The sequence below is a fragment of the Vigna angularis genome, chromosome 2 (genome assembly GCF_016808095.1).
Source record: "Vigna angularis cultivar LongXiaoDou No.4 chromosome 2, ASM1680809v1, whole genome shotgun sequence".
Taxonomy (NCBI): domain Eukaryota; kingdom Viridiplantae; phylum Streptophyta; class Magnoliopsida; order Fabales; family Fabaceae; genus Vigna; species Vigna angularis.
Genome location: NC_068971.1, coordinates 8,790,208 through 8,815,944, shown reverse-complemented (window position 1 = coordinate 8,815,944; position 25,737 = coordinate 8,790,208). Strand labels below are relative to the sequence as shown.

At 33.3% G+C, this 25,737-nt stretch overlaps 2 protein-coding genes and 5 non-coding genes across 9 annotated transcripts; all 7 read left to right on the top strand.

The window, feature by feature from the left end:
- The first annotated feature begins 5,787 nt into the window (after positions 1-5,787).
- On the top strand, positions 5,788-10,980 carry LOC108326898 (uncharacterized). The gene is made up of 2 exons (XM_017560497.2): positions 5,788-6,143; positions 10,614-10,980. The coding sequence occupies exons 1-2, from the start codon at positions 5,967-5,969 to the stop codon at positions 10,689-10,691; spliced, it is 255 nt and encodes an 84-aa protein (XP_017415986.1). The 5' UTR covers positions 5,788-5,966; the 3' UTR covers positions 10,692-10,980.
- Positions 7,055-7,197, top strand: LOC128195657 (small nucleolar RNA snoR135). The gene has a single exon (XR_008247454.1). It is a non-coding gene; the product is annotated as a small nucleolar RNA snoR135 (small nucleolar RNA).
- On the top strand, positions 7,481-7,604 carry LOC128195659 (small nucleolar RNA snoR135). Its single transcript, XR_008247456.1, has one exon. It is a non-coding gene; the product is annotated as a small nucleolar RNA snoR135 (small nucleolar RNA).
- Positions 7,884-8,026, top strand: LOC128195655 (small nucleolar RNA snoR135). Its single transcript, XR_008247452.1, has one exon. It is a non-coding gene; the product is annotated as a small nucleolar RNA snoR135 (small nucleolar RNA).
- Positions 8,313-8,453, top strand: LOC128195656 (small nucleolar RNA snoR135). The gene has a single exon (XR_008247453.1). It is a non-coding gene; the product is annotated as a small nucleolar RNA snoR135 (small nucleolar RNA).
- On the top strand, positions 8,765-8,907 carry LOC128195658 (small nucleolar RNA snoR135). The gene has a single exon (XR_008247455.1). It is a non-coding gene; the product is annotated as a small nucleolar RNA snoR135 (small nucleolar RNA).
- Positions 10,981-14,292: 3,312 nt separating the features above from the next.
- On the top strand, positions 14,293-21,714 carry LOC108327762 (NAD-dependent malic enzyme 59 kDa isoform, mitochondrial). Of its 3 annotated transcripts, XM_017561460.2 has the most exons (19): positions 14,299-14,667; positions 15,567-15,663; positions 15,811-15,929; positions 16,038-16,205; positions 17,120-17,248; positions 17,846-17,906; positions 18,249-18,352; positions 18,439-18,522; positions 18,642-18,748; positions 18,894-19,002; positions 19,300-19,407; positions 19,592-19,657; positions 19,813-19,885; positions 19,978-20,064; positions 20,228-20,279; positions 20,374-20,445; positions 20,749-20,811; positions 21,070-21,184; positions 21,412-21,714. In XM_017561460.2, exons 1-19 carry the CDS (start codon positions 14,548-14,550, stop codon positions 21,481-21,483), a joined length of 1,806 nt encoding a protein of 601 aa, XP_017416949.1. In that variant the 5' UTR covers positions 14,299-14,547; the 3' UTR covers positions 21,484-21,714. The 3 variants fall into 3 exon arrangements, 2 of the variants coding, with proteins under 2 accessions (XP_017416949.1, XP_052729907.1); XR_008247433.1 differs by lacking the exon at positions 21,412-21,714 and having other exon boundaries at positions 14,293-14,667; positions 20,540-20,811; positions 21,070-21,155; XM_052873947.1 differs by lacking the exons at positions 14,299-14,667; positions 15,567-15,663; positions 15,811-15,929; positions 16,038-16,205 and adding an exon at positions 16,658-16,795.
- The last annotated feature ends 4,023 nt before the right edge of the window (positions 21,715-25,737 follow it).

Sequence of the window (25,737 nt, the reverse complement as noted above, 5' to 3'; positions counted from 1 at the left end):
CTCTTCTTCATTAATCATGCATTCCTTAATGTCATCACCTGCATTCTTTTTGAACTCTGCATCCTTGTCATCAAACTCACAATTAATAGCATCGGTAATAAACTTAGAGTTTGGCTGTAATGCATAATCAATTTCAGCACAAATGGAGCAAGAACCAGATTCGCAATCACATTCAAAATTTTCAGAAAACTGTGTTAAATCAAAGTTTAGTCCTAACTTTATAAAATCATCAGATTGCACAATTTCTCCTTCAAAATCAATATTGACGTGACTTTGACCAATGGGTTCAATGGCTGACACTGAATTAAAAATTTTAGAATGATCAATCGAATTTGTATCAGTATCAGTCATAAACCCTATAGAATCAATGTGCGTCAAATCACATGCATTTGAATGTGTAGGCAAATCAGGTAAAATTGGAATCTCAGGTTCAGAATAAACCTGTTTTTGCTCACTGAGAAGTTTCTTACCAAACTCCAAGTTATCAGCTGCATCCTCAGGGCTATCAGTGTCAGAATCCAGAACAAGCTGCTCAGGTTCTTCCTTTGCTACCTCAATTGGACTTTCACCAGCCAGCTTGCAGAGCAATTTCCTCGCTTCTGTTGGGGTTATATCCATCCAACATCCACCAATAGCTGCATCCACAAGTATCCTTTCATTGTCCAAGAGCCCTTCATAAAAATAAGTCAAGAGCAAATGCTCTGGAATTTGGTGGTTTGGACAAGTTGTGCAGAGCCTGTTAAACCTCTCCCAATAATCTGCCAGGCTTTCTTCTTGAAACTGCTCAATGGCAGTGATCTTCATCCTAATGCTGGTCACCTTTGCTGCTGGAAAGAACTTGTCGAAGAATTTTTGTTGTGTTTCCTGCCAACTATTAAAAGGATACTGGTATATGAACCAGTCTCTTGCTTCATCTTGAAGGGACATGGGAAACATTTTTATCAACACTGTTTCCTTTGAAACACCAGCAGGCCTCATAGACAAACACACCAAGCTAAACTCCTTGAGGTGCCTGTATGGATCTTCATGTGCCAACCCAAGGAATTTGGGAAGACACTTGACTAAATCATACATCCAGTCTTGAGAATCTGTCATCTCCTCTAGTGTAGTGCAAAACATGTCTCAGACTTGGACTTCCTCATCAACAAAGATTAAGCCAAACATATAGAAACATAACATGGGGAAAACCAATATTTACATCAATTGAAATTTCCAAAAACAACCACTAAACACAACACATTTATACATGTTACACGCACACAAAAGACAGAACATAATAAATTTTTTTTTTAATTTTTTTTTTAATTTAATTTTTTTTTATTTAACAGACATAATACAAAACACAACACAACAAAAATATAAAAGACTAAACATATATTAACACAACATATATTAACACTGTAAAAATCTAAAAGAAACCTGAACTGAAGTGACAACGCCGCCAAAATTTGCTGAAGGTGTCATTGTCGCCTACAAAAATATACAAGACAAAACACACAAAACAAACATATTAACAGAACAAAACTTTATACAACAAAAATCTAAAACCGAACCGTTATTGGTCCCCGGCAGCGGCGCCAAAATTTGATAAGACTGTCGCGGTCATACAAATTTTATTGTAATTAAATTATGCAGTATAACTAGGAAGTGACTCCTAGGTCGTCTCTCAAGGACCAAATGTTGGTGGTTCAGTCTCAGATTTATAACACGAAGGGGGGGGGGGTTTGGTGTTTTGGTTGAATGCGGTAAAATAAAATTGGAACTGGAAATTAAATAAAACAAAATTTAAAACACTGAAATAAAATTTAACCACGGTAAAAACTAAAAGATAGAAAACGGTAAAAATAGAACCACTTGATCGCAAATAAAATTTATCACAGATTAAAAACGACGTTTGAAATTAAAATGCAATGACAAAATTTAACAACTGCTAAACGATAAAATACAACAGATAAAATAAAAACATAGAACTGAAAATGAAATTCATTAAAAGATTTAACACTTGAAAATAATATTCCAAAATAAAACTAACAAACTGTCTCATAATACACTACACGCTCAGAAATGAAATTGCATTTTGCACTGTTTGAAAATGGAACTGGAAAAGGAAAGGAAGAGGCAGAAGCCTCCTCCCAGACCGTGAGTTTCTTACACTACACCTAAACTACACTAAAATCTCATAGTCTTCTCTGCTGCTTGGCTTTCAATTTATAGCCACTTTTCTGGACCAATTCCAGTATAATCCTCCTTCAATTCAGCTTGGTTGTTTTGCTTTATCTCCAATTGGCAGCTCGTGAATTCCTTCAAGCTTCACGTTTGTTGTCTCTAATTGGCAGATCCTTGTTTCAAGAAATTTCTTTTGTCAAATGTTCAGCTATTGAGCTCCTTGGGTGTGCCAAAGTCAAGAAGGTGGGGTCCTCCATTTTCTACCTCACTTGTCTCATCTCCCAAACTATTGGATTGTTCAACATCTCCTTCTCCCTTCTCTTTGCTGCACCGTGAGCTTCTAATATGCTACAACCAAATTGAAAATCCAAAAGCTTTTCTTTCCATGTGGGCCGTGACACCATGTAAGCTTGCTGCATTACCTCTCCTCTCAAAACCGTAACAACATGCTACCCCTCCATCCATTTAAAGTTATGCTTACTGCAAAAATAAATGTCCATGGCCGTGGGTTTCTTAACAAAGGTGGTCCCTTCTTCCATCCAAAAATTCTTTGGCTTTCTTTCCTTCTTTTCCCGTAAACTCCTACCTATGCTGGATGTGTGAAAGATGGTTTCCTCTTTAGGTGGCAGCTGCTCCAATCTTCTTATTGCCAACAACGCTTCCTTCCAACCAAAGTGGACTCTACTTCCATTCCAAGCTGCTGCCATGGCCATGAGCTGTTGCATGTAGCACATTGAAGCTGCTGGATTTTTGAGGAGCTGGAACGTGATCTTCTCCCTTAACACATTACAGCTGGAACGAAACTCTCTTCTACTGGAATCAACCATGAGTTTCTCTTCCCATTGAAAATCTAGAACCAAAACTTGTGTGGATTGGAAGAGATGAGAATTAAAATAAATCTGCAATCCAAGCTTCTATTAAAACGTAACCTTTCATGTAGCTCCTACTACTATTCCAATCTCTTTGGTTGATGTTTGACAACATATGGGGCCGAGTGTTGTTTTTGTTTGTTCCATGAGTTCCTTTTCATCTTTGAAGGTGCCGTGTGTTTTCTTCACTCTCAACAAATGTTTAATCAACTTTTTGTGAAAAGGGGCCATGTGTTTTCTAACAATTTTATAAACAAATGGAGAAAACCATTCAGCATTTCATTAACTCCACTCCCCTTACGTGAGTTTTCAAAAGTGGTGGCCCCTTCCATTATTCTCACAATGGCCGTTTGCTTTTATAAGAAAGGAACGAAAATTGCTTCTCTTCTTTCAACAAAGTGAAGGCTTCTTTCTTTTCCAAAGCTAGGTGTAGGCTCCCATGTGTTGTATTACTTGCAAAATTCTGAATTAGAAAGCATGCAGCCGTGGCACTCTATTCTTGTCCAATTAAAAATGATGCTTGCTTGCATTTGGAGATCCATGTGGACGTAATTTGCTTCTTGGAATGTGGTATAAAATGTGCCAATATGAGTGTTGAATCTTTTGAGTGTTGGGAGGTCTTAGCACCGTCCAATGATCAATTCCAGCCACCACAAGTATCAAACAATGCAAACAATTTAGTAGTCACTCAAACAGTAATCACTAGACTGACATAGGAGAGTAAAATAAATACTGGGAACAGCAAAAAACGAATTTGAACAAAGTAAAAACTATACGTGAAAATAGACATCCAGACGAAACTATGAAAAAAAATTGCATGCAAAACGGATAAGAATTGAACTCAAACGAAGACACACAAGTTGACACAACATTCACGCAACACTGGTAATCGTTTACAGCACTCCTGTAAACGATTACCCGAGAGGAATTGCAAATATGTACAGAAAGTCCAACACAGGTACTCAGTCAGGTGAACACAGGTCACCATTGGCAAAAAAACTGACTTTTAGGCACTTCTGCCCCTGTAAACGATTACCCGAGAGGAATTGGGAATTTGTACAGAAAGCCTAAATGTCCAAAAATATTTTCCAAAATTTTTCATACACTCAATAATGTAAATAATTCGTTTCAGATAATTCAAATTAATTAAAATAAGAATTTCTGATCGGATTAGGCTCAATTCAGTAAAATGGGAAAATACTGGACAATTAAGCACAATTCCCTGATTAATTCTAGCACAATAAACTAAATGAAGTGAATAAAATAATGATTCATCAATGATGTATTCAAGGGGTTTCTTGTGAACATGATGTTGGAAAGTAGAAGACTGTGTTGGAAAGTAGAAGACTGGTTCCAAATCATCAACATCTGCAATTTCAATATCAATGACATCATCATCAGCATTAACATTATCATCACTGCCAACATTGTCAATTGGAGCATGATCTTCCTCCCCTATACCCATCTCACCATCACTAACATCACCAATCAAGTCATCATCTTCCTCACCGGCAACTTCATCCAAATCATCATAATCATAGTCAGTGTCTGGTCCCAAAGATGGATCAGTAGAATCCAACAGATTCTTTATCTCTTCATTAGCACTTTCATCCCCACCATCAACCTCACCATCATCAATATCAAACAACTCCTCGACTGCCTCCTCATCAACTGACTTCTTTTTCTTTTTCTTCGATTTAGTAGTAGAGCTCATTTTGTTTGTGTAGAACTTGTGGAAGACAAGATCCTCAGAGGGAACATCTGCCTCCGCTAGTGAAAGAATTTCTGCCCCAATCAATTGATTGTTGACATCCATATGCAAAATAAAGAAACCACTTAACAAGAAGTTGAATTAGGAGGCTAGATAAGAGAATGGGAGATTACGAGATTGAAAAGTCTACACTTTTACCTGCTTGGCAGGTTCAATCTGAGAACCACCATGCCATGTGCGTGGATGAAGGGGAAAGGTTGGAGCGATGCACGAAGCTACAAACTAGGGTTCGGGGCTTGGTAGGTGTTGGCTCGGCGGGTGTTGTTGTTCTCACAGAGAAAGAAGAGAGAAAGAAGAGGGAATGACTCCTATTTTGCCCAGGGGAAAAGAAAGGCAACTAACGTCATTTTGGTTTGAAGCTGCGGTGACTGGTGTGGATCGAAGAAGGAGACTTGCATTGAACAAATCCAAAGTGGCAAATGTTAGAATGAAAAAATGTCTTGACACGTGGCCAAAAGTTAGCCACCTCAGCTGGATTTTTAACGTCGTTGTTTTTGGAGGACGAAAAATTATAGTTTCCTTAAGGAGAAGGATCAAAGTGTACCAAAGTTTGAGAGATGGACGAAAAATAAAATCGTTGAGGGACTAAAAACATATTTAACCCTTTAATTTTTTATTTATATTTATTTTGTTATCATAAAAATGATTTTACTTATTTATTTAATTTATTTTTAAACTTATTTGTTCTAAAAAATAAAATTATATTTTTATATTTTTAGAAAAACTATTATATATTTTTATATATACTTCATTATTTGTATTTTTACAAAATTTATTATTTGTATTTTTATAAATATATTTTTGAAATTAATAAATAAATTTTTATGTTAATTTTATTTATAATCAAATTATATACCCAAAAAATTTTATTTATTTTTTTCCGTGATTTAAAACTACTGAGAAGGAGAACAAAATTGTAAAATAAGAAAAGTTAAAATGCGTGGTTAATCAATTGACGGTTATCCTGATTGGTGAAGAGAGGGGAGAGTAGCATAAGGCAGTTAGACACTCCCGCAGGGGATCTCAGCCTGAACGAAACGAAACCTTGGTTCCTCTCTCTTGTCCTCACAACTTTGTTCGTGCGTGTATCCCAAAGAGAGAGAGTGAGCGAGTGAGTAGGGTTTCAAATTTTCAGCCAGACCAAATCGGAATCGGAAGAAATGGGCGGTGGAGGCGGTGATCATGGCCATGGAAACGGCGATTTCAGGACCAAGGTGTGGAGTATGACAGGTGGCCCTTACTGTCGTCCCAAACACTGGAAGCGAAACACTGCCATTGCCATGTTCGGCGTCGTCCTCGTCTGCATCCCCATCGCCATGAAATCCGCTGAACTTGAGGTCCCTCTCTCTCTCTCTCTCACACACACACACACACACACGCACACACCGATCTGGTTCCTCGATTCGATTTAGTAAACGGATTTTTATATGATTTTTCACGGCTATATGTTGATGATTGATTGATTGATTGTATGGATGGTAATGTATATATTTGCAAACTATAAGGTTCAATGAGGCAATATTATGTTGTCCCAATAGTGGCTTTATTTCAATTGAATTTTTCAAATGGTGTTGTGGACTTTTTCTCCGATGTTATTTTTTTTGATTCTATTGATTCTTGATTATGTTGCCCCAAGCCCGCAGTGTCGCGATTTAAGTTATCAATGGTGGCAAATAGTGCTACTGTCATGCCGAGGTTGTGTTCATTGGTGTAAGAATGGTGGTGAAATTGTAGCTGAATATTCTCCATATGCAAACATTTCCTCTCAGCACTTTGACTCCTCCATTTTCTGGCTAGGTTCTGATAGCTTGCAATTCTTGCGCAAGTTCACCCCAGTTTGGCCTCACCAATCACTTAGCTGGCTGAGCTCATTTATTTTCTTGCTAGACACTTAATACCTATCGGTCAATTTACCGACGTTTTTATTGATAATGGGGGTTAAGGAGTTCACCCTTTTTTTCTTAGTTTCAGGAAGACATCAACCTTGAATAGAGTGCCCTTTTTTAGCCTAATATAGTTGCCCAGATTGGCCATATTTTTTTCCTTTCACCAAAATGGATATCTCAAACTTAAAAGGATATCATTTCATATAGGTCAGTAAATTTCATCTATCCTGTAATCCCCTTAACTTTTTTTTCCCCTAAAAGTAGATAAGGTATACTATTATTTCTCTGGGTTACAAAAAGATGCAGAGTTTAAATCAATTTCGAACAGTGGAGACTGAAAAACGGTAGTGAAAGGCCTTGTTCTGGCAGGGATTGTGTGTATCGGGGTTGTGCTACAATCGTTGCATTGTTCCAAAAGAGTTCCCTCCAAAACAAATCTGGGGAAGATGGGCAGTTGTGTTTCAGTTTGCTGTTGAAAATAACAACAATCATCGCCACTACAATTTTTTTTTCCGAAAGAGGAAACAAATTAAGCACTATTGTTTTTATCTTTTGTCACTAGCTTTTGTTATATTTCTCTTTTAAGAAATACAATGCTATTTCCCCTTAAACAAGGTTGTGATAGGTGGGACATTTTTTCGTAGTTTATGTCAGCAAATGTCATCTGTCCAGTATTCCTCGCAACCTTTTTCTTTATTAAAAGAATATCATTTTGACTAATTTTCCTGTGTGGTATACAAAGATGCAGTATTTAAATCAATTCCAAATAGTGATGTAGGACTTTGTTCTTCACAGGGATTGTGTGTATCGGTGTTGTGCTACAATCATTGCATTATTCTGAAAGAGTTCCCTGCAAAACAAATTTGGCCAGTTGTGTTTCAGTTTGCTGTTGAAAATAACAATAACATTTTTTTCTTTCCGAAAGAGGAAACAAATTACAAACCTTTTCTTTTTCTGTTGGTGATTTTACTAGCTTTTATTTTATTTTTTTAAGAAATACAATGCTTTTTCTCATTTCACAAGGTTGTGCTTAGTTGGATTATATAGTTTATTTCACTAAATGTCTTCTATCCAGTATTCCTCTTAAACCTTTCTTTAATTAAAAGGAGATAATTTAAACTCATTTTCCTGTATGGAATACAAAGATACAGAGTTTAAATCAATTCCAAATAGTGAAGTAGGACTTTGTTTTGGGCAGGGATTGTGTGTATCGGTGTTGTGCTACAATCATTGCATTATTCCGAAAGAGTTCCCTGCAAAACAAATTTGGGGAAGATGGGCAGTTGTGTTTCAGCTTGCTGTTGAAAATAACAACAATCATCGCCACTACATATTTTTTTTCCTAAAGAGGAAACAAATTACAAACCTTTTCTTTTTCTGTTGGTGATTTTGCTAGCTTATATTTTATTTTTTTAAGAAATACAATGTTTTTTCCCATTTCACAAGGTTGTGTTTAGCTGGACGTTACTTTATAGTTTGTCAGCAAATGTCATCATCTATCCAGTATTCCTCTTGACCTTTTCTTTAATTAAAAGGAAATCATTTAGACTCATTTTCCTGTGTGGTATACAAGGATGCAGAGTTTAAATCAATTCCAAATAGTGAAGTAGGACTTTGTTTTGGGCAGGGATTGTGTTATGGTGTTATGCTACAATCATTGCATTATTCCGAAAGTGTTCCCTGCAAAATAAATTTGGGGAAGATGGGCAGTTGTGTTTCAGTTTACAGTTGAAAATAGCAACAATCATCTCCACTACATTTTATTTTCCGTAAGAGGAAACAATTGTCAAATAATTTTTTTGTCAGTGAGTTTTTGTATTGTAAGTTGGTGATCTGCTACTATCTTTATTTTAATTTTTTGAGAAATACATAGCTATATTCCTGTTCAAACGGTTGTGCTAAGTTGGACATTATTTCATGGTATATGTCAAGTATCCTTATTACCTTAACTTTTTCTTCTTTAAAAGAATACGAGTTAGACTACTTTCTGTGTGGTATGCAAAAAAGTGTTGTTTAAATCAATTCCAAAAGGTGTAGGATGATAAACTGGGGTGGAGTAAGGCCCTGTTGTTTTGGTGGGGATTTTGTGTAACAGTGTTGTGCTGTCATATTTTGCATTACCCTGGAAGAGTTCCCTGAAAAAAAAATTTGGGGAAGATGGGCAGTTTTGTTTCACTTTGATGTGAAAATAACAACAATCATCTCCCTCACATTTTTTTTTCAACATGGAGCACATTTCCTTTTTCTTTTGGTGATTCTACTGCTAGCTTTAATTATGTTATTTAGTTTTCTAAAAGGCATATGTTGCTATATTCTTTTCCACAAGGTTGTGCTAAGTTTCTTAGGCGTGAGACTGGTAACATCACTTAAAGTATAATGTTAAACTTGTTAGCGATAACTATTTACTATATGTTGCTAAACTTATTATTAGTTGTAGAAATTGTTGGCTTTATGTAATGGATATAGACTCTGAATACAAGATATTGTATGGTAAATGCATTATGATAATGATATGATACAAAATATGAAACACTAGTTTCTATAGGAATTCAGACTCATAAATCAGATAATGAAGCAAAATAAGAAATAAAAAGAAATATGAGAACCATCATGGGAGATAATTTAAGATGGTCTAATTTTTTTTTTTCTAGATACTATCAAGATATTGTGTAACATTTTGTAAATATTCTAACCATGGTTGTCAAAATTGTAGACCCTTCCTTGGATTAGACGTCGGGTAGAAATTTAGAATTTGAGATCATAATTCAAGACAAGATGTAAAATTATATTTTAGAATATATACACATAAAATAATGCAAATAAGATAGTAGTAAGACGATGACAATGATGAGTAATTTCTAAATGCTTTTGCAATACTTTCGTGGGAAACTGTTGTTAACTCCTTTGATTTTGGGGAATATTTAAGATGTGTGCACAAGATAAGGATAGAAGTGAGGGATGGAGATAATCATACATGGTGTCACATACGGTTTCAATTATTTCTTGTGCTCGAATAATGGAACTATAAAATATATTTTTTTGTTAAAACTTTAAACTTTCAAAACAGTAGGAGCACCAGCACAAGTAGGGGTACTAGTACTGCAGGTGCACTACAACCAATCTGAAGGAGCATTAGCATTTTCGATGACATTTTCCAACAGCAAACAGCTTAAGCTACCAATCAGAAGCAACACTCAAACTTTCCCTAGTCAGAGACAAAGCCTATAAGATTCCACAAACTAACTATAAAGTAGGGCTTTGTCCTGAGCAGGTATTCTGTGTTCCTGATCAGAGAACAACAGCCTGAAAAACATATTTGGGGGAGGTGAAGGTTAATATTAATTAGCATAGCCTGATACTGTGACTTTCAAGATGCTATGGTTAACTCTATAATTGACAGACAATTGGATGTGTACTTTTTGTCTTGACCACTTTCATTTGGATGCTTTTTGGGCATCAAATACTTTGAAATTATTGAGCATATAAACCGTGTTTGATAGTTACATACTATGGAGCATATTTTGTCCATTATTTAGATCTTATGCCTCTGGTTCTAGATTTATGCGCATATAAAATTAATATTTTGCGTTTGCATCAACCTGATTAATTTCCTATGGTTTAGTTTGATATGCCTGAGTAGATGATTGATTTGAATTTCTATTATGTAAGTGGTGGAAGAATCTGGTTCAACCTTTTTTAGTTGCTGTTCTTTATTTCTGTAAATGTGAGGGTAGGGTGGGTGAGTCTTGGCACAGATTAATTATTTTCTCGAGTTGACCTTGCTGGGATGATGCTATATGGTGTACTCATTTTTTTTTCTACTTTATTCATTTCTTATAATTTGTTCTTTTATGTTTGCTCGTAACCTTGACTATATGACTGTATGGATTGGCTAAGAATTTTTTTTTTTTTATCTTTCAGCAACGACCGCATCATCCTGTTCGCCCCATCCCTTCTCAACTCTGGTGCAAGAACTTTGGAACTAAAGATTATGAATGAACGGAATAACAATTGCATCACTGGTGTGGGAGTCCACATCATGTCAAGCAAACATTATTTGTTATATGCTCTAAGAATATGAACAGCCTTAAAGAGTTGCTGTTGTTGATGTTATCCAAGACTTTGATCTAGCATCAAGTAGTGACATTATTTTTTGGCTATATTTGATGGACATCCATTTTAGAAATTATGAAATTAAATAAGTGCTATTTTCTGAAGTTTTGATTCGAGAGCCTGTTGAAACCGATATTACTCGTTACTGTAATAATTGTAATTGTGCTTTTATCAATTTGCCTATACCTTCTCGCATTAGTTCTTTCCCCATTTAAATGCCATGTAGAAAAAGAGAAAGTAGAATTTTATGTTTTTAATGGAAAAGTTGAAGTTATTCCAACCTGCACGATCGAATATTTAAAAGTATATCGATTTCTTTAAATTCATAATTTTATGTTTAGGTGCATGCATGACCTTATTATGATTTTGATGTTTAGAATTCATGCCTGCACAGAAATAGCCTTGCTAAGCATAAAGCACTGGCTTTGTTATGTTACAGGTTTCTCAAATTTAGAAATACCCAAGTATGTATTATGAAAAACAATCTGAGGTATTTGCATAAGTACACGTGTAATCTAGTCAGTGAAGTCGTGAACAACTTTGGTTCTTCTACGATGCTATCGCCAAATAATGAATACCCAGTTGCCAACTGAACGAATGAGTTGAAAGTCATAAAATAATAGAATGAACAGATTTGATTCCAAGGTTTAGAAAGATCAAGCTATATCCATCCATTGCAAGCCTGTCAATTTCTTAGTATTTTTTACCTGCTCTTATTAAACTTAGTCCAAGTAGATAATATCCTCTTTAGCATTCATTTTTTCATTCACAGACTCATCCGCTTGAACCATATTCTCTTGCTAATATGGAAAGAGAAAAATGGGTTTTATTCTATGGAGAGAAATTTTAACCACTTGAAAAGGAACATGAAGAATGTATTCTGACAACAAATATTACTGTTGTCTGTGTTGTTTTGAGAGACCACTGGTTTAGTTTGCTGAGCATGTGCTTGTGGAGGGGACCAGTTTCATTAGAAGGTAGTATTGCTATTGTTGGCCATCTAATGTGGACATGGCATATTCTCAACACCACTTCCTAAAACTTAAACTCACATGCTCACTTTTAGCCTGTCAAACTTAACCACAAGGAAATGACATACAATCAGAGCAACAACCATTCAAACAAATGAAAAAGTTAAAAAAATAAAACCATGTTACTGTTCCACACAACTTTCTATTACAACATTTAACTATTTCATACTGAATTTGTTAGTAACATAAACTGTGGCAAAAACTTCCCTTCAAAAGTTAAAAATAGTCACATTTGCTAAAAGTGTAATTATAAGTGATTTGCACATATAATGAGATTATTTGTAGGACATAAGGTGTCTGTTTACTTTTTTTTTAGTGAAATTTTTAAATAAAATAATGATTTAGTATAACTTTAAATAAGTTTGAGTAAATTTATTTAAAATATGTATTTTTTAAGAAGTAACTAGAAGTTTAATTATTATAAAAAGCAGATGGATAAAAAAAGATAAATTTTATTTTGCCTTAAACACATACACATCAATTTAAACTTATATAAGAATCACTTAAAAGTATTTCTTAACACAAATAAACCTACTTCATCTATATTTTATTTTTTCTATCTCTTTCTATCATATAATTAATTACACCGCATACTTTTCTTTTTCCTCACTTTATATTATACAAGTTGTTGTATAGATTAACTATTTAAAAATCAATTGTTTTCAACTTTAAAATAAATCATTGGGTTATCCAAAACCCTAAGAATGGTATTGTGAAAGAGGCATTAACGTGCTTGGACAATTATAAAAGTCAATGTTTTTTTATGTATTTGGTAATTTTATTTATCTGGTCAACTTTTCTCGTTGTGATATGTCATTCTTTTCGTCCATAATTTTGTTATAAGAATTCATTAATGTTTTGTATGTATTTGTTTTTAATTATTTTTATTGAGTCAATTTGTTGTTTCGTGGCGTGTTATATCTATTTTCTTACACATTGTTTTCGACAAAGAGATTGATGGGACAATTATAAAAAATAATGTTTTCACTTATTTGTCATTACTTTTAACAAGCCAACTTATTGGTCGGTGACATGATAATATTTATATTAATTCTCATTTTGAATTTTCAAAGTTATATGTGTCATCACATTAATCTTCTAAAAAATTTTATAACTAAAAATTTTGCTCCAAATATATTTCTTTAATATTTAATTTCTCACTAAATTAGTGAATGGAATTATATTCTTTTTTATTACCAATTTAGTTCTATAAGGATCAATTTGCTGAAAATTTGAATATTTTACCTTTAATATTAATTACTAATTCAAATTCTCAAATATTCTCTCTTTTTGCCATTTTAGTCTTATATATATATATATGGATTAACATAGTGACATTTATATTTTTTTAAGAAACAACTATCAACAAATCAATTGTTTGAAAGATTCATTTGTTGATATAAAATTCGGTAGGCTAATAAAATGAACATAAATCTTTGAGAAATTAATTTAGTCTCCATATTTTAAAGAAACTACTATAATGTTATATGAAGGACAGTATTATACATTTTCACTGTTTTATTTTCATTAGATTAATATGTTATTATGTTTTGGATTAAAAAATTAATGTTTTGAGAGTCAATATTAATTGTTTACTTGGTTTTGAAAGTTTTAATGTTTGTCCTAATTTAGCGGTTGATCATAGTCAAAGTTGGTAAAAAAAGTCAAAATTAGTAAAATTTTGATAATTCTAGTAATAAATTTGTATTAAATATCATTACTTATTTCTTTATCTTATTTATAGATTTTGAAATAAATTATAGACTAACGACCTAATTATGACTCACTTAATAATAATTACATTTTGTCATAAGTTAATCAATGTTAAGTCTAATTATTTTGAAGAATAATCATCCCAAATATATATTATTACTTTTCGGTCTTAAAATAATAAATATAATTGTTGTTATGATTTGTCTGGTCATCCAATCTAATATTGACTGAATGGTCATACGATACACTAATCACAAAAGCTTATTAAAAATTAGATACAGATACAAATATTTTGTGAAAATTATATATTTAATCAAATCAAAATTGAATTTTTACTATTATTAATCCTTAACTTTTTCATCCTTTAACCATTAAATTTTATGGTTAATGGGTATTATTTCATCAACCAAAAATTTAGAATCTAAAAAATAGTTTAAAAAAATCTAAATAATTTGATGGAGAAAAAGACAAAAAGTACGACATAGACAAAACTAACTAAGCTTTGCCATTGCCATCGTCACCAATCTCTTTTTTTCCTTGGATATAAATAAAACACTTTTTTTGGGTAATAAAGAAAATAGTCCACGTGTTTTATTCATCCGAGTTAAGCTAGTCGCTATCTTTGGGCATCCCTGCCCGAATCTCTCCGGGGCAGATTTTCCTTCTGTAACTGTCCATCCCACACTGCCCGAATTCATTGGGTAGTAGCACCTGCAACACCAACTGCTTCAAACTGTTTCAACTCTCGGAAACAAACATAGGAGAGAGAAAGCTAGAGAGAGAAAGCTCCTGACGCTATAAATACCCTGGCGCTCGTTTCCACCTTCCTCAATCCGCACCTCACAAACGACATCGTTCTCTCCTCCTTCGTAGAAAATGCGCTTCTCGCAGCTCATAAAGACAAAACCAAATCCAAATTTCTTTTAAGTTCGCTTAATCGTAGTGTTATAGGTGGTGCTGTTGGGTGCTGCATTTGATTTTGATTTCGATTTACAAGAATGTGGAAGGTTGTGCGATTCGCGGCGTCCAGATCACGGCGATTCTCCACGGCGATTCCCGGGCCGTGCAAGGTCCACAAGCGGGGCACTGATATCCTCCATGATCCGTGGTTCAACAAGGTTCGCACTGTTTTTCGATAGACACTGTTTTTCACTTCGCTAACTTTGTTTTTTATTTATTTATTTAATGTTTTTTTTTTGTGTTGGTGAATTTGTTTGTTTGTTAGTGTAGTTTATTTGGTTGAAAGGAAACAAGCTTTAACCTGAAAAGAGATGGAAGCGATTGATTATTATATTTTCATACAATATAATTATTTTAAGAAGACCACTGCATCAACTTGTGTGGAGTTGTTTCAATTTAACGAGTGATTCTGAGTTTGAACCTTGAGTTTATAGGTGCAAAGGAGAATATTTTTATCTAATAGCATTATACGTAACAAGATGAAGTTATTGTTAAGCGGTTCAGGATCAGCACTTATAATTTGGTGTTGTTAATTTTTCCTACAATTTGAAAAGTGTCACGTTAAGAATGGACCAGACCATATGAATCAGAGCATCTCATAATTTTTTCCCCATACATGCTTTTTTTTAGAAAGGTTGAAAGTGAATATTTAATTATTTTATTGTTACTGTTTTAGTTTTAGAGGACGCTAAATTAAGTCAGATAGGTTGTATTAAACATAATTTGAGTAACATTCCAAATGCGTTTTTCGTATAAATTTGTAGCTCTGTAATTTTTTTTTGTTTATGTAGAAAGTGTGTAATCGGGAGCCTCGTGTGACATGCATGAAATGTAGAATCTAAAGTGGAGAAAATTCGTTATTGATATTTTGGTGGTATCTGTTTTGAGTTAGTTCGGGTAGATGCATAATATGGATTCATTAAAAGATGCTTTTCATTGATATAAATATATTATGTTTACCATCTCTTACATTAAAAATCGAAGCTATTCTCTGCTGTGCTTGATCACTGTCTGGGATTCTAAAACTTCATTTACTTAATTAATTTTTTATGTGTAGGATACTGGGTTTCCCATAACTGAAAGGGATCGATTGGGACTTCGGGGCCTTCTTCCACCTCGTGTCATTTCATTTGAGCATCAATATGATCGGTTTAGTAAGTTTTAAACCTAACCGTTTCATGCTATGTGCATATGTTCTTCAGTCTCAGGAATTATTGCTTGCTCATCTTTAGACTCCGCATGTGTGTTTGGCTTCATGTTTGCTTCTTCTTTGATTATATTAATATATTATTATTTTTCAGTGGATTCTTATAGATCTTTGGAGAAGAATACACGGGGCCAATCAGATAAATTTGTTGCCTTATCCAAATGGAGGATCTTAAATAGATTGCATGACAGGAATGAGATTCTGTATTACCGAGTAAGTTTGATGATGAAGTTGCCTTTCGGATATGACAATATATTACAAAGGTTATTATTATTATTATTATTATGTGCTTTTTATCTTGCTTACCCTTTTCTATCTCAGGTTCTTATCCGTAACATCAAAGAGTTTGCTCCTATAATATATACTCCTACGGTTGGATTAGTGTGTGAAAATTATTCAGGGTTATTTAGACGCCCGCGGGGTATGTATTTTAGTGTCAAAGATAAAGGAGAGATGATGTCAATGATCTATAACTGGCCTGCTGACGAGGTATTGAACTCGTCTTGGTAAAATTCTGCCTTCCTTTTCTTTTCCTTCATGATAGAAAATGGAAGTGACTTTTATTTTTCATTCTTCCCTTATAATCCATACAGCTTTCTTAAGGTTTTGACATGCAAGGGTTAAAATTATTGAAACTTGGTGAATTCTGTACTTACTGGAATTCTCTAATTATGTCGCCGAGTTTAGTATATTTGTACGCCCTGAGGGATAAACTGGAATTCAACTTCATGGATATTGCTGTATTTTTAGTTTTGTTGAAAAAATTGTGTGTAAAAAATTGACAGATTTGTCAGGGACCCGAAGTAGTTTCATCTTGTGAGGGTCCATTTATTGTTTCATTAGTGTCAAAGATGACTTTTCTTGGACAAGAATATTAGTGTATTTTCTCGTTAGAGGGAGGTCTACGTAGGTATTAGGTTTATAAAACAGAGGGGAGGCAGTTGAAAAAATAGAATAATCTAGAACGTTTATAAGAACCTGGGTATCATGGGGTGCCTAACTCTCATCAAGAAAGTATGGGATCTTGAGTGGAGTATTTAAATATTCGATTCTCCCTCCTAAATAGGTAGCTCATGAGGGTGAGTATATTATATTTGTTTCGTCGTCGTTAAGTGACACTATTTCTATGGTTTCATATTATGTGCCTTGCATGAAATTGATAATTGTTTTAGTTTTTTACTGATTTTTTCTTGTGATTTTGGTATTTAGTTGTGATTGTGGTTACTTCGTGTTTTCTCACTTTACCCGACTTCAATGATAAATGTTCGGGTAACTGGGTACAGTTCAACTATTTACATGCATTGCGAAAATTTAGGAACTTTTCGGTTACGTGGGTCAAAATTTCTCCCTGACATGATATATCATTGGTTATAAATTATAATCATCTTGTTTCCTTGGTTCAGGTAGACATGATTGTCCTGACAGATGGTAGCCGTATTCTTGGCTTGGGTGACCTTGGCGTTCAGGGCATAGGAATACCTATTGGAAAACTTGACATGTATGTTGCTGCTGCTGGTATCAACCCACGAAAAGTATGTTTTCCCCTTCCTTTCTCTTTGTATCTTGAATTTCCTCATAACTTGGACTCATCATGTGTTACTGGTGGCCCAGGACTGAGATTTTTTTCTTTAGTGAAATGGATACTTGAATTTTTGTACGGTGGGTTGGGTTGTTAACTGTTTTATGATGCTGAATAAATCTAATTTTGTTTATGTTTAATATTTGTACGTTTATCTTGTACAATTACTCGTAATCAACAAATGAACTGGAAATGAGTTCATAAATCTTGACTTTGGGTTTGTTTAGATGAGTTTCTCCGCAAGTACTTTTAGGAGAAAAAAAAATGAAACGGACTTCTCTATAATCTAAAATTAATTTATCTACAATTTTAAAAGAATTAGTTTAGAAAAGTTCTATAAAAAAACTTCTACAAATTAGCTTATGGGGAAGCTAATTTCAATTTTTCTCCTTATTTTTCTCTCTTAAGAGTGTTTATGGAGAAGTTTGTCTAAGAGATCTTTTGTTATAAACTTGTAATTTTTATTTTCTTTACTTTTTAACTGCTACTTGGTAAAGTTAGTAACTCTGATTTAACTTGTACAGTATGCTGTTTTTTCCACTTGTTTCAGATACTTCCAGTTATGTTAGATGTTGGTACAAACAATGAAAAGCTACTCAAAGATCCCCTTTGTGAGTATAACTCAATTCTGCTCCTCATTTCTATGGTTGTTGTTTGTCTCACTTTTTCATTTACATGGGTATGTTTGCTTTGTAAAGTGAGGAAGATGTCATGTTTTCCAGTATCCTAGATTTTGTGGTTGAGTAATATAATCTTGTAACTAATGAATGGCTTTTCTGCTTTATTTAGCTAAGTTTATCTAATTATATTATGCTCCAATGATGAGTTGGAGTGGGATTTTTCAATTACTTTGACATTCTTGATCTCTTGAGCATACAAAAAGATAATATGGTAATTCCACGTATTTGACATCATGAAAGTTACTGTATTCTGACATGATTCTCGTTTGTCAGATTTAGGAGTTCGACAGCCTAGGTTGGAAGGTGAAGAGTATCTATCGATTGTTGATGAATTCATGGAAGCTGTACACGCTCGATGGCCTAAGGCTATTGTTCAGGTTTGCTTTTCTTTTACAACGTTTTTCTCTCTGTTCAGTTTATAATTTACTTATCTAGTAACCGGATGATTAGCTTATTTTTTCAGTTTGAGGATTTCCAAATGAAGTGGGCTTTTGAAACCCTTAAACGATATAGACAAAGGTTTTGCATGTTTAATGATGATATACAGGTAAGAAAGTGATATTATATTTTGTTACATTTAAAATGTTCAAGGTGCTAAGTAATGCGTTATTTTCTTGAAGTGACTTCTAAAACGTGCATTTTTTCTTCATTTCCATTGTTTAATAGGGCACCGCCGGTGTTGCACTTGCTGGGCTATTGGGAACTATAAGATCCCAAGGTCGACCATTGTCTGATTTTTTGAAACAAAAGATAGTTGTTGTTGGAGCAGGGAGGTACTTGCAAAACTAATTTTGATGTATCTTTGTTGGGTATCCAGTTTGTTTCGTTGTTCTATCATGCTCCTTATATTATTATTTTCTGCTTAAATCTTGCTGCCAAAATTCTGTTATACGTGACACTTTTTTGCCTGATGGGCAGTGCAGGGCTTGGTGTTCTTAAGATGGCTGCCCAGGCTGTTTCAAGAATGTCAGGGGGCAGTGGAACTGCGGCCACTGCTAACAGCCCGTTTTTTTTAATTGATAAAAATGTATGCTTTCATGCTCTTTGCTTTCAGTGTGCTTTAAGTTGCAACTCAAATAAAAATTGTATTCGTAATAATATATTATCTGGATCCCTCGTGATTTTGACTCAACTTTTTTTTATCCAAATATCTTCATTTTTTATTTTCATATTCTGTCTTAAATTCTCTTCATTTATATGACTAACATCGTCATACATATTTTCTTTTTGACATCCTCTTTTGGATTCTGTTATTTCTGTGCATGCATATTTTTTCTATTTTTATTATGATAATCTTTAATAATGATGTGATTGTTGAATGTAGGGTCTTGTCACCACGGAAAGGAGCAATCTAGATCCAGCTGCTGTTCCATTTGCCAAAAATCCAAGAGATCTTGAAGGGCTTACAGAGGGTGCTAGTATAATTGAAGTGGTAAATGCTACGGAATTTGTTTGAGAAAAACTTCATTCACTTCGATATGTTATTTATTTTACATTTATATCATAATGAACAATTATTTTTGTGTAAGAGTAAATTAAATAATACTTATGAAGAATAAAAAATATGCATTCTAATTGATATCCATATTTCATTTGTTGAACCTAATGGTCCTTAGGTTAAGAAGGTTAAGCCACACGTGCTACTTGGATTGTCTGGAGTTGGTGGTGTTTTTGACACGGAGGTAATTACCTTATGTTTATTCCTCAGTGAAGTATATTTGATTAAGTGAAATACACATGCTTTGAAAAGATTTCTTGTTTTAATATCTTTGGGTTCTGCTTCCTTCATTTTATTGTAATTGGTTTTCTTCAATTTAATGGTTGAGATTCAACTCAGGTGCTCAAGGCAATGAGAGAATCTGCTTCAACAAAACCTGCTATCTTTGCAATGTCTAATCCCACCGTGAATGGTTTGTTTGTACAAGGCTTATTCAGTACGGACAATTGCTTAATTATGTCCATGTTTTTCATTTTGACACTTGTTTCGTTGTCACTGGGACAGCTGAGTGCACTGCTATTGAAGCTTTCAGTCACGCTGGAAAAAATATCGTTTTTGCAAGTGGAAGCCCTTTTGACGATGTAGATCTCGGTAATTATCATTCTGTAATATGATTAATTGGTTTTGGAAGTATGCTTGTCAAGTTCGAAGCCGCGGAGGCTTTTTGTCGTAGGAAGAATCTTGTTTCTTTACATTTTTGACGTTCATTTCAATATTATGTTTTACCATAGCCTCCAAATGAATTTTTGTACAGGAAATGAAGTTGGCCATGTCAATCAAGCCAACAATATGTACCTATTCCCAGGGTAAGCGTGCCTTTGTGGCTCTATATTTATTTTTTTCACAAATCATGCACTCAGTGGAAACATTGGCGTAATTATACTGCAACATTTCATTCAGGATTGGTTTGGGTACACTTCTATCCGGTGCTCGTCATATAACAGACGAAATGTTGCGAGCAGCAGCTGAATGGTATATTTAATTTGTACAGTTCTTTTGTTCCAACAAAAGCTATTAGACTCGATTTCAATGGAAGTTTAGTGAATTATTTTCTTGATGTTTGTAGGGCTGCTCCCGTGTTAGGCATAACAATTGAGCAGTCTGACCTTGTATTCTGTGTTGTCTAAATCATTTTATCTGTTCTGTGCCTACTTTAAAAAGCTTAATACGTTTTCTGGGTGTACATTGCCGCTCATTAATAAATAACTTCCCCCCTGATGAGATGCCACTTTGGGCCTTTTTAAATACATTACTAACTTGCTGCTATCCTCTCAGCCTTGCTTCATATATGACAGATGAGGAGGTCCAAAAAGGAATCTTGTTTCCATCTATTGACTGGTAACGTTCCTTTTTTTCCTTGTTACGACTTGTTTTCATTTTCTCACGGCTCTCCTCTCCTTTTCCATGGATCCTTTCTGAACCACTATGAGAATTAAAATTTAATCTGTATAGACACTAAAACTGATTCTTGGAATGTATATTGGATTTGGATGCCATGTACGGTACTAAATCTAACAATATAGTTTTGGTTTACTGATCTCTTAACAAAGATGTTCATTGTGGCCTTCTGTAATCGAATGGTACCTTGTTTGGCAGTATTCGGAATGTTACAGCTGAGGTTGGAGCTGCTGTTATTGGTGCTGCGGTTGCAGAAAATCAGGCTGAAGGACATGGTGATATAGGGTTGAGAGAACTAGCAAACATGTCAAAAGTATGGAAATTTCAGATTTCTCATATTCTGGTTGAGTGTATTGTTAATTTTGCATGGTGTGAGCGGATAGTGAAGTTTTGAAGATTAAATACAGTTGCAGTTTGCGTCTAAATATTGCAAATTGACTAGTTCCCATATTTTGTGCTTTAGTTCTCAGCATGTCGATGGCAACTTGGTATGATGTATATTCTGCTGCTGGTAACTGATGCTTGTTGGTTTGGTTGCAGGAAGATACTGTGGAGTATGTGCGAGGCAATATGTGGTACCCTGAGTATAGCCCCCTTGTTCATGAAAAATGAAATTGTTTGAAGGAAGGCCTTTTGGTTTGCTATTTTTCATTTTTTATCTTAGCTATTGATGACTAGCAAGGTTTTGATAGTTGAAGTTGTGAGAAGGGGAAAAGGCCGCGTAGGCAGTGAATTCTCTGTGTACTCCCTTTCTTTTTGAAGCTTCACTAGTATTATAGACAATTCTTAATTTCTGCTTCTCTAATCGCATCATTTGCTTTTTAACATTTACAATACTGAAAACCACGCATTCTTACAATCTGATTCACGTTACTAAATCATTTTTAAAATTTATTTCAAAGATACCTATAGAGAGGTCGTGGACAATGATTTGTTTTCAAGAATATTAATAGAGTTTACTTGTAATGTTTTGAATCAGAAAAGTGACCTATCATTTAACTTACATTACATCATTAGGCCTACCTAATATCAAATCTAAACTTTTATAGTAGTGACTTCCTTGATTATAAAGGCAAAAAAAAAACCTTTTATGTGTAGTAGATTAACTTATTAATAAAATGTCAATATTTTTTAGTATTTTTACTATATTTGTTATAATACGATTCATTTATCTTGATTATTAAACTTGTTGATTTACACAAGAATTTAAAATCATAAAATTATTCAAAGTTAAATTTATATTTTTGATTAAGGTCTTGTTAAAAACTAGCTTTCTTACGTAATTATATATATATATATATATCTTAAATTCGTCATAACATTAGTTAATCACGTTGGGTCATATATATCCATCATACATACTACAAATCTTCCTTATCTCTAGCTTTTGGGAAGATAAAAAAAATAACAAATGACAACTAAAAGCAAAACCAGATCAAATCTTCTGCATATAAATAATATGCAAAACAATAAGATACACAAAGTAAAGAACAGAGAACCCAATAAACACCAAAGTTTTAATGTGAGAAAACATCAACATGGAGAAAAACTCCATGAGACCTAATTTAGTAAAATCTTCTACTAATAATAATTAATAGATATACCAGAAATTCTCTTAAAATTTTCAAGAATCTACCAGAAAAATATTCTCTTCACCAAGAAGCATAATAACACAAGAAAACTCCAACAAGTACTTAGCTAAACAACATAGGCAACTTCAAATATATGAGATGTAGAATAAAACATTTTCTCCAAGTTAGCTTTTTTGGATAGAGTTGCACAGATACACTAATTGCTCTTTTCTTCACTTTCTCGAGACTTTTTTTTTTCTTTTGTCACTCGAGGTGTTCATAGTTTGTGTCTATCTATCCCCTTCTATTTCCCTCCTAAAACTTGATGTAAAGGATTGTATAATTTTAAATTGTATAATAGGCTGGAGTACATAAAGAAAAATGTTTTTTCTTTTCTCGATTAAGTTAGTGAATCTAATAAATTAATAATTCATTTGACATTTGTTGATATAGGATATCCAACATGACATCACTTTAAATACATGAAAATTATGCATAAATACATTCTTCTTTTTTTTAAATATTATAATGGCTTAAGAGAAAAATAATTCATTCACCGCACGTAACTCTCCTTTTATTTACCCATTGGCTATTGTTGGAATAAAACAAAAATGGGACCCTCCACTTTCTCACTACCACTCCACCGAAAGTTGAAGCCAAATGAAGTTGTCTCCCACCTTGCTTATTTTACGGAAAATGAGTGCACCATTACCATCTTCTTATTTGGACACTTGCACTTTCTCAATTCCATAAATTGAGAAGCAAAGGAAGTGAAGCCACACACCAACAAACAGAGAAGAAGAGAAACCCACCGTGAAGAAAAGAGAGTCACGGTGAAGGAGAGAAATAGAGTTTTTTGTGTGTGAGAGAAATACCGATAGGTGTAGACACAGTACAATAGAAGATACTGTGAGTGTGAAAGTGAGAGTTTTGTATATCATCCGAGAGGGTGAGATTTATTGAGAGATCCTCAGAGAGTGAGAGAAACACTGTAATCCTACTTTCATAGTGGAGATATTTTTCTGGACTAGGTCCCGTGGTTTTTTCCGAGAGGATTTTCCACGTTAAAATTCCGGTGTTATTTTTCCCTACGTCTACACTTTCATTTACACTTCATTTTTTACGCTTCCGCATAGTTCCCATTTTGGGGTTTACAGAGGAGGGAACAAGTACCGCTGTTTCCCAACAGCTATTGTTTCAATAGTGTTCTAATGTCACAACCTAATATTGTTCTTATATTCAACCATATACTATTTTATATTATACTACTTTATATTAGATAATCCAATTAACACAATCCAAGTAAATATACTATGTGGAATGCTTGATTGAATCAATTAACTTAACTTGAATTTTAGATAGTGATATCAAAATGGGTTGGAACCTGAGTTAACCTATCCTACCAAAGGTTCGAGTCGAATTGGATTGATTTTTTTTTTAAAATTTGGATATAGGTCAATTTTGAGTCGGACTCATCCAAATTGAACGTGTGGTGATGTGGGTTGACTCACCAACCCACCTAGTTTAACCCGAATCTATCGGGTTGATTCACTTACCCACCTACTTTTTCTAATAAGTACTTTTTGTTGGATTAGTCATTTTACAAAATATTGAAACAAAGACTCGTATGAAATTATTTTTGTATGGAATAATTAGATAACATGAAAAATCCACAAATCTATACTTAATGACTCAATTTTTATGCAAAAACAAATTTGAATTGCTATGAAGCTACTAAAAATTTTGTTGATAAGATTTTGTGATATGCTTGCATGAATGAAATCTTTTGTTTGATTGATCATAAATCTAATTTAAGACCCTTTTTTCTTTATTTAAATTGGATTAGATTTTTTTTTTTGGAATTGTAAAAAAAAACTTATAATGAGTGTATCAATCCGTTTGACTGATCAATTTGCAGTGGGCTCGACTGTGTTCAAATTTTTTTTGATTCGCTAATAAGTGAGTCGGATTGGGTTAACTCATTAAATGATCAATCCGTAGTGAGTCAAACCATACTAAGTCAAATGAACCATTTTCACAACACTAATTTTAGATTTACATAACCACGGATGAGATATGAGAAAATGTCGTTTATTTGTAAAACTTAATATTTTTGTTTGTAACTTAAAAAAAAACAGTTACCACATTGAGTTGCTAATTAAGAAATAAGATTGATATGAGAGTAGTTTGTTTCCTGGGCTACACGTCTCTGTTAAAGAAAAGAGAGAAAAGTTAAACTTTAAAGAACAAGTGACACATAATATAGTATATATTGAGAATGATCTCAATGTTTGAAGTGTAAGAAAGTTGCCTGAATTGACCAACAATAGTTTTTAAGTGATTCCACTTACCATTGATCAACAAACAACAGCTCCCAGTTGCAGTTTGAGCATACAAATTTTCACAAGAGACAAATTTTTGGTGAATGAGATTATTGATGTATGTGTGTGTGATAGTCATTCTAGAAGATTATCATAATGAAAGAAGGTTGAAAGATTAAAATGAAACTTGATGGAGATATTTTATTCAACCTTATTTACGATTCAATTATAATAAACCAGTCAAACTAGACTATTAAAAATATACAAAGTACAGTAATCTCCTTAAAATTTTGTAGAATTATATATAAAAGCTTTATGTTTTTCTAACATTTACATTGGTTTCTTTTTTTATAGTTCAAGGTTTTATTTGTTTTGAATAATTTAAATTTATTGTCTAAATTTATTTTATTTTTACATTTGTTGAAAGTGATTAAAAATAAGATTGATTTAAAATATATATAAAAGTAAATTTTATTTTATAATTTCATAAAATTAAATTTAAAGTTTTGGATGAAATAAATTAGGTAAAGAGAAATTTTCAGTAAATTTGACGAACAATAAATCAACAACAAAGATGGATACTTCATTCGTAAGTAAAGAAAAAGGTCACAACACGTTTAAAATTCATTTATATAGATTTATACATCAAATCAATATTATAATAAAAGAATATTAACCAAAATATTGTCTTTGCTATTATGATAATGAACTAACATGATGATTTTTTTCCCTTTTGTTATTTTAATGCGAAAATGACTTTTTCCATTTATTTAGAAAAGATAAGCTTTTTTACCATTTATTATTTACTTTTGGTTAGAGGGCTTGAATTTACATTTTTTTTTGGCTAGTTAGAGTTTAGATCCTTAATTCAAATTCTAAACGAGACTTTCGTTTTAACTTTTTAAATTTGAAAAGTACAATTTTAAATATAACATAATATATAACCTTTTTGAAGCTTAAAATTTAAACAATGT